The 18,107-nt window shown below is 40.0% G+C and overlaps 1 protein-coding gene across 5 annotated transcripts in view; it reads left to right on the forward strand.

The window, feature by feature from the left end:
- Nucleotides 1–544: 544 nt before the first annotated feature.
- PSIP1 (PC4 and SRSF1 interacting protein 1) overlaps nt 545–18,107 on the forward strand; it is a 43,571-nt gene continuing 26,008 nt past the window's right edge. For 3 of the 5 annotated variants that reach the window (XM_059143501.1, XM_059143506.1, XM_059143504.1), the window contains exons 1-3: nt 546–727; nt 1,260–1,477; nt 4,601–4,677. In XM_059143501.1, coding sequence (XP_058999484.1) covers nt 1,406–1,477; nt 4,601–4,677 — 149 coding nt within the window. In that variant the 5' untranslated portion in view covers nt 546–727; nt 1,260–1,405. Of the gene's footprint in view, nt 728–779; nt 857–1,259; nt 1,478–4,600; nt 4,678–18,107 lie in introns of those variants that run through there. The other 2 variants (XM_059143503.1, XM_059143502.1) reach the window with 2 other exon arrangements.

Raw genomic sequence — 18,107 nt, forward strand, 5'->3', positions numbered from 1 at the left:
TATAAGAGGCCTACAAGCTGCACACCCTGCAACAGCCTCACGCTCCGATTTCATCTATGGGTTTTTGTACAGTTCTTTTTTGGATGGATGGTGCAAACCGCGCAAGTGCAGCATTAAAGCCTCCCCGCCCTGGGAAACGATGCAAGAACATGCAGCTTAGGCTGCCAGGTTCTCCCTAACACACAGCCAAAGGCTGGAGGCCCGGATACCCGCCCCCAAACCCCGTCCACAACAATCGTTTCCTCCCTCCCCGCCTTTTACATACAGTACACATACAAATACACACACGCAGAGCAGCCAGCAGGGGCGGGCCGGGCCAGACCACTCTGCAAACCGCAGGGGGGAGCTGCCGACGACGGAGCTTTTTTCTCCCACGTATTTGTTCCTTTGCCTCAGTAGCTCTCTCGGTTTGGCTGTAAATGTCGGGCAGAAGCCAAGCTGGGGATCCAGCGGCTTCCGAAGTTCCGCTTCCGAGCCCTACACTTCAGGCGGGTGCTGCGTTGTCCCCCCGCCCTCGGCCCGCCGTTGGTCCCGCCCCAGTGCTAGCGGGCGCCGAGCGGGAGCCGCGCGGGAGCAGCGCAGCGACGGCGGCGGCAGCGGCGGCGGCGGTTGCGATTCGGAGCCGTTGAGACGCCTCTGCGGCAGCTGGTGGCGCAGGTGGCTTGCGTGGACGCGGGCAGAGGCGGCCGGCCCGCCACCGCAGCCTCACCGCCCGCGGCCCCGGCAGGTGAGCGGGCGGCGGGGACTCGCCCCGCCCCCCCCCCTCAGTGGCCTCGCTCCTGGCTGTAGCGGGGAAGTGGCCGCGGCCCGCCCGGGAGCAGAGGGGCGGCCCGGGGCTGCGACCGTCGCGAAGCAGGTTGGGGGAGATGTGCGGTGTGGATGGGAGGGGGACGTTCCCCCTTCCTTTCCCATCTTTTTTCCCTCTCCTCAGACCCCCTCCCTCTTGGGGCTTAAGCCCGGAGAAAAAAGCCAGGGGAAAGATGGGGCGGGAGAAAGGGGAACGGGGGCTGAGAAGCATCTCAGCCTCAGGTGGTGGCGTCTTTTCCGTCGTCGAGCGGTGGACCTGCAGAAGCCTGGAGGGGTAGCTCCCGGGCTGCGGAGGCCGCGCACTCGCGGGGGAGGAGCGGGAGGCGGCTCTCCCCTCACTCTCCCACCCCCACCTCTCGTCGGCCCTCCCCTCCCCCTCCCCTGGGCCTCTCCGTGCGGCCCCTCCCTTCGGGTTTCTGAGCATTAACCGCCCTCGGTGCTCTCCCTCGCAGGCGCGTCGGGACGCCTGGAGGCATCTTCCCCCTCCCGCCGTCCCGGGAGCCTGGGCGCCCGTCCGCCCTCCGCCGGCATCCCCCGGCCGTCGGCACCGCCGCGCCTCCTCCCCGGGCTTCAGACCCCCCGGCATCGCCCCCGAAACATGACTCGCGATTTCAAACCTGGAGACCTCATCTTCGCCAAGATGAAAGGTTATCCTCATTGGCCAGCTCGAGTAAGTGATTTTAGCCTTCGTATTTAGCGGTGCTACCTTCCCCAGGGGCCTACTTTCTACCCTTTCTCGTAATTTTGTTCTCGGGTGCTTTCTCCCTCTTGCTTTCCTTTGGATTCTTTTGTAACCTTTCGTTTTAGCTTTTTGCCCAGGAATCTCCCGTGGAATTGTAAAAATCCAGGTGTTTCTGCTTAAGACTTTCCCTGTGGGTTTGTTTTTGACAGACTTGGGCAGGTTTTCTTAATAGGAAATACTTAAACGTGATGCCAGTTAAATGTTCCATTGTAGGTGAAAATAATCAAGGTTGGACTTTGTTTACCGTTTAATGAAGCATTGACATTTTAAAAATTTTGAGTAAAAGGCAGAGTATCAGTGGAGTTTATGCAGACTCTTGGATGTCAAAGATGTGATTAAATTGGTTTCATAGGGATTTTTTTATGTTTTGTAGTTGATGAGACCTGGGTTTGCTTGTTTAATATAGAGATTTAGGACTGGATATTCTTGAAAATTGTACGATAAGTTTTTTGTAAATTTATTTTCATGTTTGTATTCGTTAAGTTTGCCTTATGACCTTGAAGAAGTTGTTTTACCTCTTTGTTTCCCATAGGCGAAAGAGTAGATTCCCACTCTAGTGGTACAGAGAGGTAATTAAGGCCCAGGATTTTTGTGACATTTAAAGAGTTGAGACTAATACCTAAATGCCATTTTCGGAAAAAGAGGTCTTTTTGTTAGCTTATGGGAGGACTCCGGTTCTAAGATCATGATAGAACCAAAAAACTGTTGAGATCCATTAGATTAGAATGCTCAAGATTTTTTTTTTTAAATATAAACTTGATATTATTAAGTTGTAATTTCCGCCAATTTACTCTTCTTTGAGGGGTGTTATTTCTTAAAAGACAATTAAATCCTGTGTTTTTAATTATGTCAGCTGGGAGAAAGCATACCCATTGGTTACAGAGAATCATGTAGTATGTTTGTTGATTGCTGTCCAGGTATAAAATGTTTACTGTTCTCTTGGTTTTTCCCATCCAGATCTTGCTTGCAGGTTTCCTTCCTAAACCTGGAAGGATCCTCCCCTCCCCACAGTCTATCAAGTCTGCCTTTTCGCTGGAGTCTTATCTTGAACAATCCTTATTCATAATTTTCTGTATATTTGACATTCTAATCTGTTTCCTTTGTGATGACATTTTAAACTCTTAGGTGTGTGCTTTGATTTCTAAATAGATTATTTATAAGATTTTTTTTTTCTTAAATTGTAAGCTTCTTGAGGGCAGTAGACATAAACTGAATTTCTTCATGTGCTCCACACTCCTTAGTTTGCAATCATGTACTTATAAAACACTCTTTCTTGTCTGAATAGAGGAGAGGGATGTTGGGCAGGTTTAAGGCCCCTCCAGGATACTTTTTTTTTCCCCAGTGGTTTTAACATCCTTATTTATTTTGACATGTTATAAAATCTGAGGTTATAGGGTATATCTATATTCACATTTCGATGCTACATTACATTTATGAGCCAAATGAAAATGTTTGAAAAGTTATCTACTTTTCTTTCAAATTGTCTTCTCCACATGCTTCATTGTGTTAGGTGATTAAGAGCTGGTACTCCTAAAAGCAGAATAAGTAGCCTTAGGAGGGCCAGAATTTTCCTTCATTAATAAGTTCTATATTCATTCAACAAGGTCACTTGATTGGAATGGGAAATTTTTGTTTCTTTTCTCCTTTTTTTCTTTATAGGCAGCTGATTTTGGTTTGATACTGTGTCCAAGAATTATGTTCCTTTTTCTGTCATCTCCAGTCTTAACAAATTATGTCTTTGCTTTAGAGAGATTAGGGTATTTATTATCGTCTGTGAAGATGATAGTTTTCCATATTTTGATTTTAATGTTTTGTGTCTCTATATTTCAAACTACTTTAAGTTTTCTTTTAAGTTTTGCATATTCTTATAATCCTGTATCAGTAGTAACTTTCTACAGTCAACTTTTTAAAAATTGCCTAATGCTTATTAAACTCCATAGGTACTGCACATTTAAAACTGTTTGCTAGCAGAAGGAAGCGTATGAACTGGGTTTACAGAAAGTATTCCTTAAGGGCTCTAAGGACTTTGTATATAAGTATAATGATGGTATAGGTGAGGAGATTAAAGTCTCTTAGAATGTTAGTTGATAATGATAATGTTGGTGTCTGAAACCTTCAGACTGCATAACAATCAGATCACTTTCACCATCTTTTTTTCAACATGGTTATGCATATAGAGCATAGTAGATGCATAGTAGATGATCTGTTTCCTTCTTAACAAAGCTAATTGATTTTTTAAAATGTCTTTGAAATTAGGAAGGTTGTGACACAGAAATGTTATTAGGAAGTTAAGTAATGAAAAAATTGAAATGGTAAATTCTGACTTGATATTACTGCCTGATGGCTTTGCCTTTGAGGTCTGCTTCTCCTTTATTATTAAGAGAAATTAACAGGTATAACAGATATGTTAGACATGATAGTGCCCGATACTTTCTTCGTTACTTGATTAGAATGATTGACAGAGAAATGAAAAAGGAACAGAACTTCATCTGATTTAGCCATATAGGTGCAAGATCTTTCTAGAACGTGTGTTTCAAACTTAGAGAGATACTGCTTGTAACTTTCATTTGTGTCTGCTTTTACATTACTCGGGTACTTGTATAGCCTCCCTGCAGAAATACCATTTAGGATTTTTTAATGGGTTTGGTTGGGCTCCCTTATCTGAAATACTCTGGGTCAGATATATTTAAAAATTCATAATTTGAGGTATCTGTGGTACATATGGTATATATTTTGCTCCTGGTAGGCTTCTAGAATGGCACATGGTAATCTAACAGTATTTTTGCAGAGAAGCATCAGTAGAAACACTGGTGGATAAAAGAAATGACGAAATACCTTCATGGTCATTCCAGGTTTTGCCATGAAATGAGTTTTTGAGAAGTATTTTGGGTTTCAGAACTTCTTGGGTTTCAGAACTAAGATAGGGATTATGACCTACAGAACTGGTCTACTTTTATCAGATCCTTTTTGGATGTCTTGTTCTCACTTTATTCTGGTGTGTTGAGGTGTGTGTGATTTAAAAGATGTTAATTTTTCTGATCTTTCTTTTAGGTAGATGAAGTTCCTGATGGAGCTGTAAAACCACCCACAAACAAACTACCCATTTTCTTTTTTGGAACTCATGAGACGTAAGTCCTTTTAGCTCTAAAGGCAAATCAGAGTTAATTTAGTAGGGTCATTTAGCATACAATGAAAAACAAGTAGAGATTACGTCACAGAGAAAATAAGAGTAGTAATAGGAAACTTTAAGATCATCTTTGTATTTTGGAAAAAGTCTTCAAGTGTCCCTTTTAAAATATATTTTTAGGGCAGAAAAATTAGATGCTGCCGGTTTAACTTTTCATTGGAATAGATGTTTCCTTAATTATAAAAGGAGGATGTATATGGAGCCTCTCAGCAACCAGAAGAATGACCGATAGATGAAAATATATAAACAAAGTTCTTAACAGGGCATTTGGTAATGATATTTAGTATACTAAATGCTTTTCATGAGAATGGCCTAGCTCCTTGTTCTAGACTTTTGTGATATTACCACACAAATGCTGTATTATGGTAAAAGTGAGAAGAAGTCTGGATAGTTCTCTCGTGTATTTCTGCGGTCCTGAGAGCCATAGCAACTGCTCTGCTGCCCCTGGTGGATATGGGGGCAGAGGACCAATTTGGTAGAGCAAATTAATTTTTCAAAAATTGCAACCAAATGTTGAGCTGATAACTTCTAGGTGCATAGGACTACTCCAAGGCTTGTTTCATTGATTTTGGTGTGTGATAATCCTACATACCTATAATTTAACAGGCTTAGAAGTACTGTTTATGTAATTCTGCTGACTCTGGACTTGAAGTTTAAAATCTGCAATAATTTTGCTAAAGTAGGCTTGTTTACTTTGGACCAGGAGAAACAAAGTTGTTGATATAGTTAATTAGAATTATGTGATCCTAACAGTGTCTACAATGGCAACATTTGGTTTAGTGTGCTTAGCTACCTTATGAACTTTCACATAATTTCTGTCAACAGCTTTATTGAGGTGAAGTTTACATAGTGAAGTTTCACTTGTTTAAAGTATGTAATTCAGTGGGTTTTAGTACATTTCTTTTTTTTTTTTTACGGTTTTATTTATCTGTTTGACAGAGAAAGAGAGATCACAAGTAGGCAGAGCAGAGAGCCTGAGGCGGGGCTCGATCCCAGGACCCCAAGATCATGACCGGAGCTGAAGGCAGAGGCTTAACCTACTGAGCCACCCAGGCCTCCCAGTACATTTATTTTCATGTCCATTAGCAGTTTTATTTTCAATTTTCTCCTTCCAAGAATTAGACAGCCGTTGTGTAGATTTGCCAATTCTGGACAGGTCATATTAATGGTATTATATAGTGTTGCATAATTATTTTTTTTAATGCAGTTTTGAGACTAGAATTGGATCTGCCTTCATAATTACTTTGAGTCAGGTTTAGGTGTATCCTAAACATAAGAATTTTTTTTTTTTTTTTAAGATTTTATTTATTTATTTGACAAACAGAGATCACAAGTAGGCAGAGAGAGAGAGGGGAGGAAGTAGGCTCTCTGCTCAGCAGAGAGCCAGATGCGGGACTCGATCCCAGGACCCTGAGATCATGACCTGAGCTAAAGGCAGAGGCTTAACCCACTGAGCCACCCAGGCGCCCAAGAACTTTTTTTTTTTTTTTTAAAGATTTTATTTATTTATTTGAGAGAGAGCAGTGAGAGAGAACATGAGCGAGGAGAAGGTCAGAGGGAGAAGCAGACTCCCCGCGGAGCTGGGAGCCTGATGTGGGACTCGATCCCTGGACTCCAGGATCATGACCTGAGCTGAAGGCAGTCGTCCAACCAACTGAGCCACCCAGGCGCCCAAGAACTTTTTTTTAAACATAAAAAGTTTTATAAGAAATGATTAATTTCTTACTCAATAGGGTAATCTACCATTTAAAATACATAAATTTAATAAGAAAAGGTTGTTTTTTTTTTTAAAGATTTTATTTATTTGACAGAGATCACAAGTAGGCAGAGAGGCAGGCAGATAGAGAGTGAGAGAAGGAAGCAGGCTCCCTGCTGAGCAGAGGGCCCGATGTGGGACTCGATCCCAGGACCCTGAGATCATGACCTGAGCCGAAGGCAGCAGCTTAACCCACTGAGCCACCCAGGTGCCCGAAAAGGTATCTTTTGATGAAAAATTTGTATACTTGGTATTGGAGTAGTAACTTAAGTGTGGTAATAGGTCAAGCTGCACCAGCATCACATGGGAATTTTAAACCTGCAAATTTTTGGACCCCCTCCCCCACAACTACTGAATCAGAAACTGGGGTGTGGGGCCCAGTAATCTGTTTAACAAGCCTTCTGGATGATTCCGATGCATGTGAAGTTTGGAAACACTGTAGTAATGTGAATAGACAGTCCTTCGAATTTTTCAGTTTTGTAAGTTTAGAATTCTTTAAATGTGATTTTTCTGAAATGGGGCAGATTTTATATACTTTCATATGTGGCCTTATATATAGCTTCACAGAACACATAGTTTATTTTTATATTATGTTTAGGGGAATGACTATGCCTTTTCCCCCAGCATTCAAAAATGAAGATTTTTACATTGTAAATACCTGTAAATTTTGAAACAACACCAAATAACCAAATTTTCATTTAAGCATTGTTTGGTTACTAACAAAAAGTGGTACTGAATGATTAATGAAGACAATTATTAATATTCAAGTAATTGGAATATGTTCAAGGATTTAGAATATAACTTTAGAAGTAAACTAATATTAAATTTTCATTTCAATATGTGACATTTTGTGCTTTAGTGTTAACATAAGTATACCATTTTTTATCTTTGGAAAGGCAGGGCTGATATACCTGCTAGGTCTGGTGACTTAACTTTTTTTGTATATAAGGTTAATTTTTAGAGACGAGGTCTCTGATGATTTGACTTGCTGCATCCCACCCCCCTAAATTGGGATGGTGGTTATTGGGAACCTTTCAGTGTGGATTTTGCATAATAAATGAGAGAATATTCTATAAGCTCTCTATAGCCTATAGTTAGGGATATGGGAAGGGAAGAACATGGGAGAAGAAATGGCAATTTGGAGAACTATACTTATTTGTAACTGATTTATAGATTAAGATTTTTTTAAGGTATTTTTAAAATGTGAATTTAGTGCAAAACCATTTTAGAGCTTCATTCATTCTTGCTCTAATGTAAAAACTTTGGTTTTTCTTAGCATTTTATGACATTCACAGTAAATTCATCTAGCAGTCGAGTTTTTAATATTAGACAATAATGAGCCCTTAGTATACCAACTGTGACCATCTGCTAAGTATCTTAAAACTAACATTTAAGACAGGTTCTTAGTAAATGAGACTAACAAGGACCCAGCGCTTTGCTGGAGCCAAGTCGTAGTGTTATCTTTGATTACATGTTATAGTCTCTTCCCTTCCTCCCCAGGAGCAGTCAGCTAGCAAGTTTTATTCTTTTCTTTTACAGTGCATTATGATCTGTCCGCTCTTCCCTGTCTCCTTTTGTATATAAGGTTAATATAGCATCAGCTCATGCCACAATTACTCTTACAGTGTCCTAACCTGGGCGCCTGGGTGGCTCAGTTGGTTAAGCATCTGCCTTCCCCTTAGGTCATGATCCCAGTGTCCTGGGATGAGTCCACATTGGGCTCCCTGCCCAGAGGGGATTCTGCTTCTCTCTCTCCTCTGCCCCTCCTTCCTGTTCATGCCGTGTCTGTCTGTCTGTCTCTCTTTCTCTTTTTCTCAAATAAATAAAGTCTTTAAAAAGATAGTCATATCATGTCATTTCCGTGTCCAGAAATCTTCAGTGACTTCCTAATTAACATTATCGACAAACACTCCCACAATTTATCTATAAATGCTGTGTATTAAGAACTGTATGAATCAGCCTATGCTTACCTCTCCAACCTCATCATATTTTGTTCACTGTTACATAAATCTTTCTCTTATCTCAGGTCCATCCTTATTTTTTTCTTTTTTGGGAAATGCCTTCTGATTTTTCAAAGACATTTAGATCTTAGCTCATGTCCTCTTTTTCATACTTATTTTCTTCATTGCTATGATGAAAAAAAAATTTTTTTCTTTACCCACAAGTGAGGAGCTTGGAGAGCAGGGACATTTGTCTATCTTGTCATCATTTACTTAAGTGGCTGGTGCGTAGTAGCTGTTAAGTAAATATTTGGTGATTGTAAGTGTATGCCCTATGCATTTAATAATAAATGCCAGCTACTAAAGATAACGTTAGCCTACTATTTTTCAAAGACTAATACTTGTGTTAAATTGTTTGAAATGCAGTTTGAGTTTTGCTAATGGCTGTTGCTTACTGAGGAAATACTCTCACAGGTCTATCTCTAAAGTCTAGAAAGTTTAAATGAAGATGTTACTTTGTTGAATTTATCTCCTTAACTGATTTTATCATTATACAAGAATTTGGATCCTCAGTCTAGGAATATAAAAAATATTTACCACAGGCTGTTTTAAAACCAACCTGATACATAATTTGAGGAGTGAAGATGAATCGGGAGGTGGCGGTTTTTGCAACCTGTCCATGACAAAGGAGTAAAGAAATGAAATCGTAGGGTGGGATTTTATTTTCTTTGCTTGTTCTTCTATACAGCTTCTGTACTCTAGCCATAACTAACTGTGCGTGTTGGTGTGGGATCTTACAGTTTCTCATAAGCCCTATACTGTTTATTTATCTCTATGCCAGCAGGCTTATGGCACACAAATACAGATTTAGTTGTCTCTTGAATTGTTGGCTGTTAAAAAGAATGCATGCTGGGACGCCTGGGTTGCTCAATCAGTTGAGCAGCTGCCTTCAGCTCAGGTCATGATCCCACGGTGCTGGGATCGAGACCTGCATTGGGTTCCCTGCTCGGTGGGGAGCCTGTTCTCCCTCTGCCTGCTCTGCTTGCTCTGTCTACCACTCCCCTGGCATGTGCTTATTTTCTCTCTTTCTCTGACAAATAAAACCTTTAAAAATCAAATAAGAGGGGCTCCTGGGTGGCTCAGTTGTTAAGTATCTGCTTTTGGCTCAGATTATGATCCCATGGTCCTGGGATCAAGCCCCACATTGGGCTCCCTGCTCAGTGAAGAGTCTGCTTCTCCCCTCCCCCGCCCCGCTTGTGTTCCCTCTCTCGCCATCTCTTTCTCTCAATTAAATAAAATCTTAAAAAAACAAAAACAAATAAGAAATGCATGCTATTATGAAAACTAGTTATAGGGGCACCTGGGTGACTCAGTCGGTTAAGCATTAGCCTTTGGCTCAGATGATGATCCCAGCTCCGTGGGAGCAAGCCCTACGTCAGGCTCTGCTTGTGGGGACCCTACTTCTACCTGCCACTCTGCCTGCTTATGCTCATGCATACATGCTCTCTCTGTGAGATAAATAGATACAAATCTTAAAAAAAAAATAGAAGCCTAGTTATAAAACAGTATTTCATTATTTTGTGATTTAATAATAATGGAGGAATGAAGCAGCAAGTTAGAATCGGTGTTTCCAGAAGTCGGGCTGTTTAGTAGTACTGCTTGGCAACAGTTAAATGAGTTTTGAGCTTTGTATCTTCAGCTCTGGTAAGCTTTCCGATTTTTTACATATGACCTCTGGTTTACCTTAAAGGTAGAGAGCCCCAGGTGTGTGATAACTGAGCTTTGGTGAGGGATCCATCGCTTCAGACCCTTGAACAATGTGGGTTTGAACTGCACAAATCTGTTATGTGGACTTTTTATAGTATTTGTGAATGTGTTTAATGTGTTTTTTCTTTATGACTTTTAAAATAATGTTTCATTTTTCCTAATTTTATTGTAAGAATATAGTATATAATACATATAACATATAAAATATGTGTTGATTGACTTATCAGTAAGGCTTCTGGTCAACAGTAGGCTATTAGTAATTATGTTTAGTGGGAGACGAAGTTATTTGAGGATTTTTAACTGAATGGAGGGGATCAGCACCCCAAACCCCCATGTTGTTCAAGGGCCAGCTGTTAATGATTTGCTATTTTCTTTTTTTAAAGATTTTATTTCTTTGTTTTACAGAGAGACCCTGAGAGAGGGAGCATAAGCAGAGGAAGTGGGAGAGGGAGAAGCAAGCTTTCTGCTGAGCAGGAAGCCCAACATGGGGCTCCATCCCAGAACTCTGGCATCATGACCTGTGCCAAAGGCAGACACTTAATGACTGAGCCACCCAGACCCCCCGATTTGCTGTTTTATTTTATTTTATTTTATTTTATTTTATTTTATTTTATTTTATTTTATTTGTTAGAGCGCATGAAAGGAGAGAGGTCAGAGGGAAAAGCAGACTCCCTGCCAAGCAGGGGACTCAATCCCAGGACCCCAGAATCATGACCTGAACCAAAGGCAGTTCCTAAACCAACTGAGCCACCCAGGCACCCCAATTTGCTATTTTCTTTCTTTCTTTCTTTCTTTCTTTTTCAAAGATTTTATTTATTTGACAGAGAGAAATCACAAGTAGGCAGAGAGGCAGGCAGAGAGAGAGGGAGGAGGAAGCAGGCTCCCCGCGGAGCAGAGAGCCTGTCGTGGGGCTCGATCCCAGGACCCTGGGATCATGACCTGAGCCGAAGGCAGAAGCTTTAACCCACTTGAGCCACCCATGTGCGCCCCCACCCCCAATTTGCTATTTTCTTAGGACATTTTACATTAGCCTTGATTCTTTTTTTTTTTTTAAGATTTTATTTTATTTATTTGACAGACGGAGATCACAAGTAGGCAGAGAGGCAGGCAGAGAGAAAGAGAGGAAGAAGCAGGCTCTCCGCTGAGTGGAGAGTCCGACGCGGGGCTCGATCCCAGGACCCTGGGATCATGACCTGAGCCGAAGGCAGAGGCTTTAACCCACTGAGCCACCCAGGCGCCCCTAGCCTTGATTCTTAAGGGCAATGACATTGGTATTTAAAGTCAGAGTTCATTTATATAGGAATATGGTATCAGTATTTTAGTAGGTGTTTCAGAGACTTATAAAGGAAACCCTGAAACCCTCTTAAGGAAGATAGTACAAAGTTGAGGCTCTGCTGTTTAATAGCTAGATGATCTTGCTTGAATGAGTTCATCCTTTTTCTGGTCTTCAGTTTTCTCATCTTTAAAATGAGGATTTTAGGGGCGCCTGGGTGGCTCAGTGCGTTAAGCCGCTGCCTTCGGCTCAGATCATGATCTCAGGGTCCTGGGATTGAGCCCCCGCATTGGGCTCTCTGCTCAGCGGGGAGCCTGCTTCCTCCTCTCTCTCTGCCTGCCTCTCTGCCTGCTTGTGATCTCCGTCTGTCAAATAAATAAATAAAATCTTCAAAAAAAAAATGAGGATTTTAGTGATACCTAAGTTCCTTTTCACCTCTGGAATTTGATGGGTAACTCTGAATTAACATGTATCATACCATTGTTAAAATTTTTAAAAGTTTCCTATAAAGGAAAGAAGTCACTTTTATTCCTATTTTTTAGAAATGACCACCAAACCTGTTAATGTTTTGATGTATTTTCTTTGAGATCTGTAGGTCATTTTATTTTTTTTTAAATCTCAATTTTAAAACCTTTTATTTATTTTTGGTGTGCCATTTTAAAACGGGCTGCTTTGAAGAATGAATCAGCCATAGCCACATCAGGTTGTGCCCTTGGGGACTCGTGATGGCTGTCTGATAATCTCAACCCTCTTCATCAGACCTGTAGGATTGCAGCCCCAGGGAGAATCCTGTGTATGTGTGTGTGGGTTTATGGACATGTACTTTTATTTTTTTTTTTATTATAATATAGTAGACATATATACTGTTCTGTAAGTTTGCAGTGCCTGGGTGGCTCAGTTGGTTGAGTGTCTGACTCTTGATTTTGGCTCAGATTATCAGGGCCCTGAGTTAGAGCCTCATGTTAGGCTGTGGAGCTCAGCACGGAGTTTGCTTGTCCCTCTCCCTCTGCTGCTCCCCCTACGAGAGCCTGCTCACTCCCTCTCTGTCTTTCTCAATAAATAAAATCATTAAAAAATGTATAAATTTAAGGTGTACATACTGATTTGATACATTTCCATATTGCAGTATGATAACCACCATGATTTGATACATTTCTGTATTGCAGTAGGATTACCACTAGAGCAATAGCTAACACCTCCATTGTGTTCCATAATTATCTTTTCTTTTATTACAGTGAGAATGTGGGAGGATTCTTCTTTTTTCCTCCATGGTTTTTTGAGTCTGATTAAGGGGTTCCTTAGTCTTGAGCACATTCCTTGACCCAGCAATTCTACTGAGAATATGTTATGAAGATCGGTGCAAAGATTGAGCAATATTTTTTATGGCTGCATTATTTTTATAATAGAAAATATGTTACAGAAAGTATTCCAACAATAGGCAGTCTATTTTGAGATAGCCATTTGGTGAAATAATATGTAGCTGTTGGTAGTTATTACCATGAAGACATGCTCATTTTAATTTGAAACAGTATAGATGAGTATGTAGTACATACATCTAATTTATATATGTATACATACAACTAAAAAGCAGACTGAAACAGTGGCTGTCTATAGTTGGTAAAATTATGAATCATTTTTCTTTGGTAGGAGAGGTACTCACTAAAGAATATTTTCAACAGCTTTATTGAGATAAAATGCATATATCATACAATTCATCCATTTAAAGTGTACAGTTCATAGATACATAGTATATCCAAGAGAGTGGTACAGCCATTAGCACAATTTTAAAACATTTCCATCATGCCAAAAGGAAACCCTCTGCCCCTTAGCAGATACTTCATTTTTCTGAAGTTCTGTCTCCTGCCTTACCACGGCTGTCACTAATCTGTTTGCTTGTTCTGAGCATTTCATATAAATGGAACTGTATAACATGTGGTGTTTAAAGACTGGCTTTTTTCACTTATGATGTTTTCAAGGCTAATCTATATTGTATTATGTGATAGTTCTTTGTTAACTTTTTATTGCCAAATATTCCATTGTATTAATCTACCGTATTTTATTTATCCATTGTATAGACATTTGGATTGTTTCTACTTTTGGCTGTTATGAATACAAGTTTTGTGTGTACCAGTTTTTGCATGGACATATTTTTACTTTTATATAAAGGAGTGGAATTCCTGGGTCAAATGATAACTTTATGTTTAATCCTTTCAGGAATTGCCAGACTGTTGTCAAATCAGCCATGCATCATTTTAATATTCCTACCAGCAATGTATGAGGATTTTAATTTATCAGTATCTTTACCAAGACGTGTTATCTTTTTTTTTTTTTTTTTTAAGATTTTATTTATTTATTTGACAGATCACAAGTAGGCAGAGAGACAGGCAGAGAGAGAGGAGGAAGCAGGCTCCCAGCTGAGCAGAGAGCCAGATTTGGGGCTGGATCCTAGGACCCTGGGATCATGACCTGAGTCGAAAGCAGAGGCTTTAACCCACTCAGCCACCCAGGTGCCCCTATCTGTGTTTTTTGTTATAGCTATCCTAGTGGGTGTGAAGGTAGTATCTTGTGGTCTTGATTTACACTTTCTGATGACTAATGGTACTGAGCATCTCCTTAAATTTTAGTATATTGATAGAGATGCAAATTAAGTATGACTTATGCAGTTGACCCTTGAATTGCATGGGCGTTAGAGGCACTGACCCTCCATGCAGTGGAAAATCTGCAAGTGACTTTTGACTCCCCAAAAATATAACTACTAATAGCCTACTGTCGACTGGAAACCTTACTGATAATATAGTTAATTAGCACATATCTTGTATGTTATATGTATTATATGCTGTGTTCTTACAATAAAGTAAGCTGGAGAAAATGAAATTAAAATTATAAGAAAGAGAAAATACATTTACAGTACTATTAAATAATCCCCTTCATAAGTGGACCTGCACTGTTCAAACTGTTTTGTTCAAGAGTCTGCTATACTGTGAACATAATGAATAGTAAAAATAAAGTGGAGCATGAAATCTGAATTTAGAGAAGGATGGAGGAGCGGAATTTTTTAAAAACCTATTCAGCAGGGGCGCCTCAGTCGTTAGACTTTCTGCCCTTGGGTCAGGTCATGTTCCTGGTATCCTAGGATCGAGCCCCACATTGGGCTCCCTAAGCAGGGAGCCTGCTTCTTCCTCTCCAGCTTCCCCATGCTTGTGCTCCCTCTCTAGCTGTCTCTGTCAAATAAATAAATAAAATCTTTAAGAAAAAAAAAAGTCCTATTCAGCAAAAGTAAGAATAATAGGTATCCAAGTATAATCAAAAGTTATATGTAAAACAAGATGTGAATAAGACCAAATATAAATGATTACATTATATGACTAGAATTCTGTTAAGACTTTCAGATTGGAAAAAATCTTTTTCAGATTGGATTAATAATCTAGCTGTGTCTGGGGTTCTTGTGTTGCTCAGTCAGTTAAGCTGCTGCCTTTGGCTCAGGTCATGATTCCAGAGTCCTGGGATTGAGCCCCGCTTCAGGCTCCTTGCTCGGCAGGGAGCCTGCTTCTCTGCCTCTGCCTGCCTGCCATTCTGCCAGCTTATGCGTGCGCTGTCTCACTCTCTCTGACAAATAAATAAATAAAATCTTAAAAAAAAAAAAATCTAGCTGTGTCTTACTTTGTGAGACAAAGCTCAAATTAGACATAACCAAGTAACAATATAGTCATAAAGAAAGCAAGAGTAGCAGTATTGGTTTCTAATAAAAATAGAATTTTAAGGTCAAAGCATGAAGAGAAGGGTACAGGCCCAGTATGCATGAAGTTTGGTTACCATTTTTTAAATTTTAACACCAGTCCCCCAATAACATGGTTCAAATTTCACATACCCTAGAATATTAACTGTAATTGCATAAACCACAAAATTTGCTGCTAGCTCTTCAGTCCACAAGTCAAAATGTAAGTAACAGATGCATAGCATGTCACGTTTTTCAAAGGCTCTTGGTGATTGGTCAGTGTGCATCTTGTTTTTCAAATCCTACATAGATGAGAGTGTATTAGTGGTGTTGAATGGTTATCTCAGTGATATACCCACTCAGGTTACATTAAAAAAAAACAATGTAGGGAATTGGCCAAAAAGAATGAAAGTGCAGCAAAGAAAGAATAACACTAGAAGTCAAATTTGAACCAAATGTAAGTGGAGTTATAGAATAAAAAACTAACCTTCAAATGTAGACATGCTGCATTTGGAGGGACTGTGTGCAGCCAGAGGAACTTGGTGAAGGCAAGCTTAGCAACATAAATGAGGAAAGTGCTTGTAATAAAAAGGATGAAGATGTCTCAGAGGAAGTGATGCCAACAAAAAACACTAGACATATTTCACAACATTGGAAGTGCAAAGGATAAAATGTTGGAAGTTGATCAGACTTAGAAAGGAATATGACAATTCGCCAAGGCATAGAAAATATGCTCACTCCATATATAAGTTATATGATCAGAAGAAGGTAAGCACTGTTCAAACTATTCTTCCTGAGTTATTTTTTTTTTACAAAGAAAAACACTTCAATCTCGATGTTTATAATGTTTTAAAATACAATGTACTAAATAAGTATTTTATTTTTTCATGCCTTATTGCTGTCAAAAATAATAATTTAATGTTTTGACAATTTTAAATTATGAAATGATCATAATTTTTCCCCTGTTAATTAAGATTGCCTTGTTTTGTCTATTTTTAAGTTTTATTTAAGTGTGTGAGTGTGGGAAGGGGCAGAGAGAGAGAACCTTCAAGCAGACTCCCTGCTGAGTGTGGAGCCTGACAAGAGGGCTCAATCTCAGGACCCTAAGATCATGACCTATCATGACCTGAACTGAAACCGAGAGTTAAACACCTGACTGAGCCACCCAGGTGCCTTTTTACAGGGTCATTGTTTTTTGTTTTTTGTTTTTGCAGGGTCATTTTTATAGTCTCATGCTGCCATGCAAAGTAAGGACTGTCTGTTTTAAGGAGAGATAATAACCCACATTAAGTGAACTGTTAAACCTTTATACACCAAATAACATTGTGGTAGAATCAGTCTTCTCTTGTTTTTTGTTTGTTTGGTTTGGTTTTTTAATATTTTATTTATCTGTCAGAGCGAGCCCAGCACAGTGGGGAAGCAGCAGGCAGAGGGAGAAGCAGGCTCCCCACTGAACCAGGAGCCTGACATGGGACCAATCCCAAGACTCTAGGATCATGACCCTCACCAAAGGCAGATGCTTAACCAACAGAGCCACCTAGGCACCCCCAGTCTTCTCTTTTGAATAGCTTTTGGGTTTTTTTTTTTTTTTTTTTAAGATTTTATTTATTTGACAGAGATCACAAGTAGGCAGAGAGGCAGGCAGAGAGAGAGAGAGGAGGAAGCAGGCTCCCTGCTGAGAGAGAGCGCCCGATGCGGGACTCGATCCCAGGACCCCGAGATCATGACCTGAGCCGAAGGCAGTGGCTTAACCCACTGAGCCACCCAGGCGCCCCTGAATAGCTTTTAGGTTTAAAGTCATATCTCAAAATGCCCCATGTTTGAAGTTTTAAAACAGTCTTATATAATTTTGTTAAGTATTTAAGATCCCTTCCACTTTTGGAAGTTCTTTTTTTTTTTTTTTTTTTTTTTTTAAAAGATTTTATTTATTTATTTGAGAGAGAACATGAGCGAGGAGAAGGTCAGAGGGAGAAGCAGACTCCCCATGGAGCTGGGAGCCTGATGTGGGACTCGATCCCGGGACTCCAGGATCATGACCTGAGCCGAAGGCAGTCGTCCAACCAACTGAGCCACCCAGGCGCCCAACTTTTGGAAGTTCTTGATGGCACCAGTTTTGAGCCCATCGGGCATTTTGAACTGCAAGGGATGGTGCTGTGTTTGTATGTTGCTGCTTAGAATCCAGCCTTTTATCAGTTTACTTTCCAGCTTCAAGGTCTCTGATGGTATTGTGTTTCTTGTCATCTTCGGCCTTATAAGTTCTTTTTGTGAGGTTTTGTAAGAGACTTTGTGTTGAATAGCTTTGTTCTAACTAAGTAGAACAAAGTATATTTGTTTTTGATGGATATTTAACTCAAATTATTTACTTGGAATTTGAGACATTATGTAGGAAGAATTGTTTTACTGTTTTAATTAAATGTGTTAATTTTTCTAATTAGAGATGATGGGTAGGAATGAATGATTCCTAGTAAAAGGCTGAATTTCTCAATCAAATGAGATAATGATGATTTAAATTTGCTTTAATCAATGTGCATTTAAAAATACACAGATACAGTGAGAATTCCTAAATTACAGAATTTAAATTATAAAGCTGGCTTTTATATGCACTGGTTATATTTAAGTAGAGCTCTAAGTCTCTATTTTATTTTTGTTATTTTTAAAGATTTTATTTATTTATTTGACAGAGTCAGAGAGGGAACACAAGCAAGGGGAGTGGGGGAAGGAGAAGCAAGCTTCTTTCCGAGGAGGGAGCCGGATGAGGGCCTTGATCCCAGGACCCTGCTGAAGGCAGACACTTAACTGAGCCACCCAGGCACCCTCTAAGTCTCTTTTTAATTAAAATTTTATCCTAAAGCCTTCTGAAATACTCTTAACTGGAGTGTTAACTGTAATCATTAGGTCCCTAATTTTTTTTTTTTTTTAA

Source organism: Mustela lutreola, chromosome 12, assembly GCF_030435805.1.
Source record: "Mustela lutreola isolate mMusLut2 chromosome 12, mMusLut2.pri, whole genome shotgun sequence".
Taxonomy (NCBI): Eukaryota; Metazoa; Chordata; class Mammalia; order Carnivora; family Mustelidae; genus Mustela; species Mustela lutreola.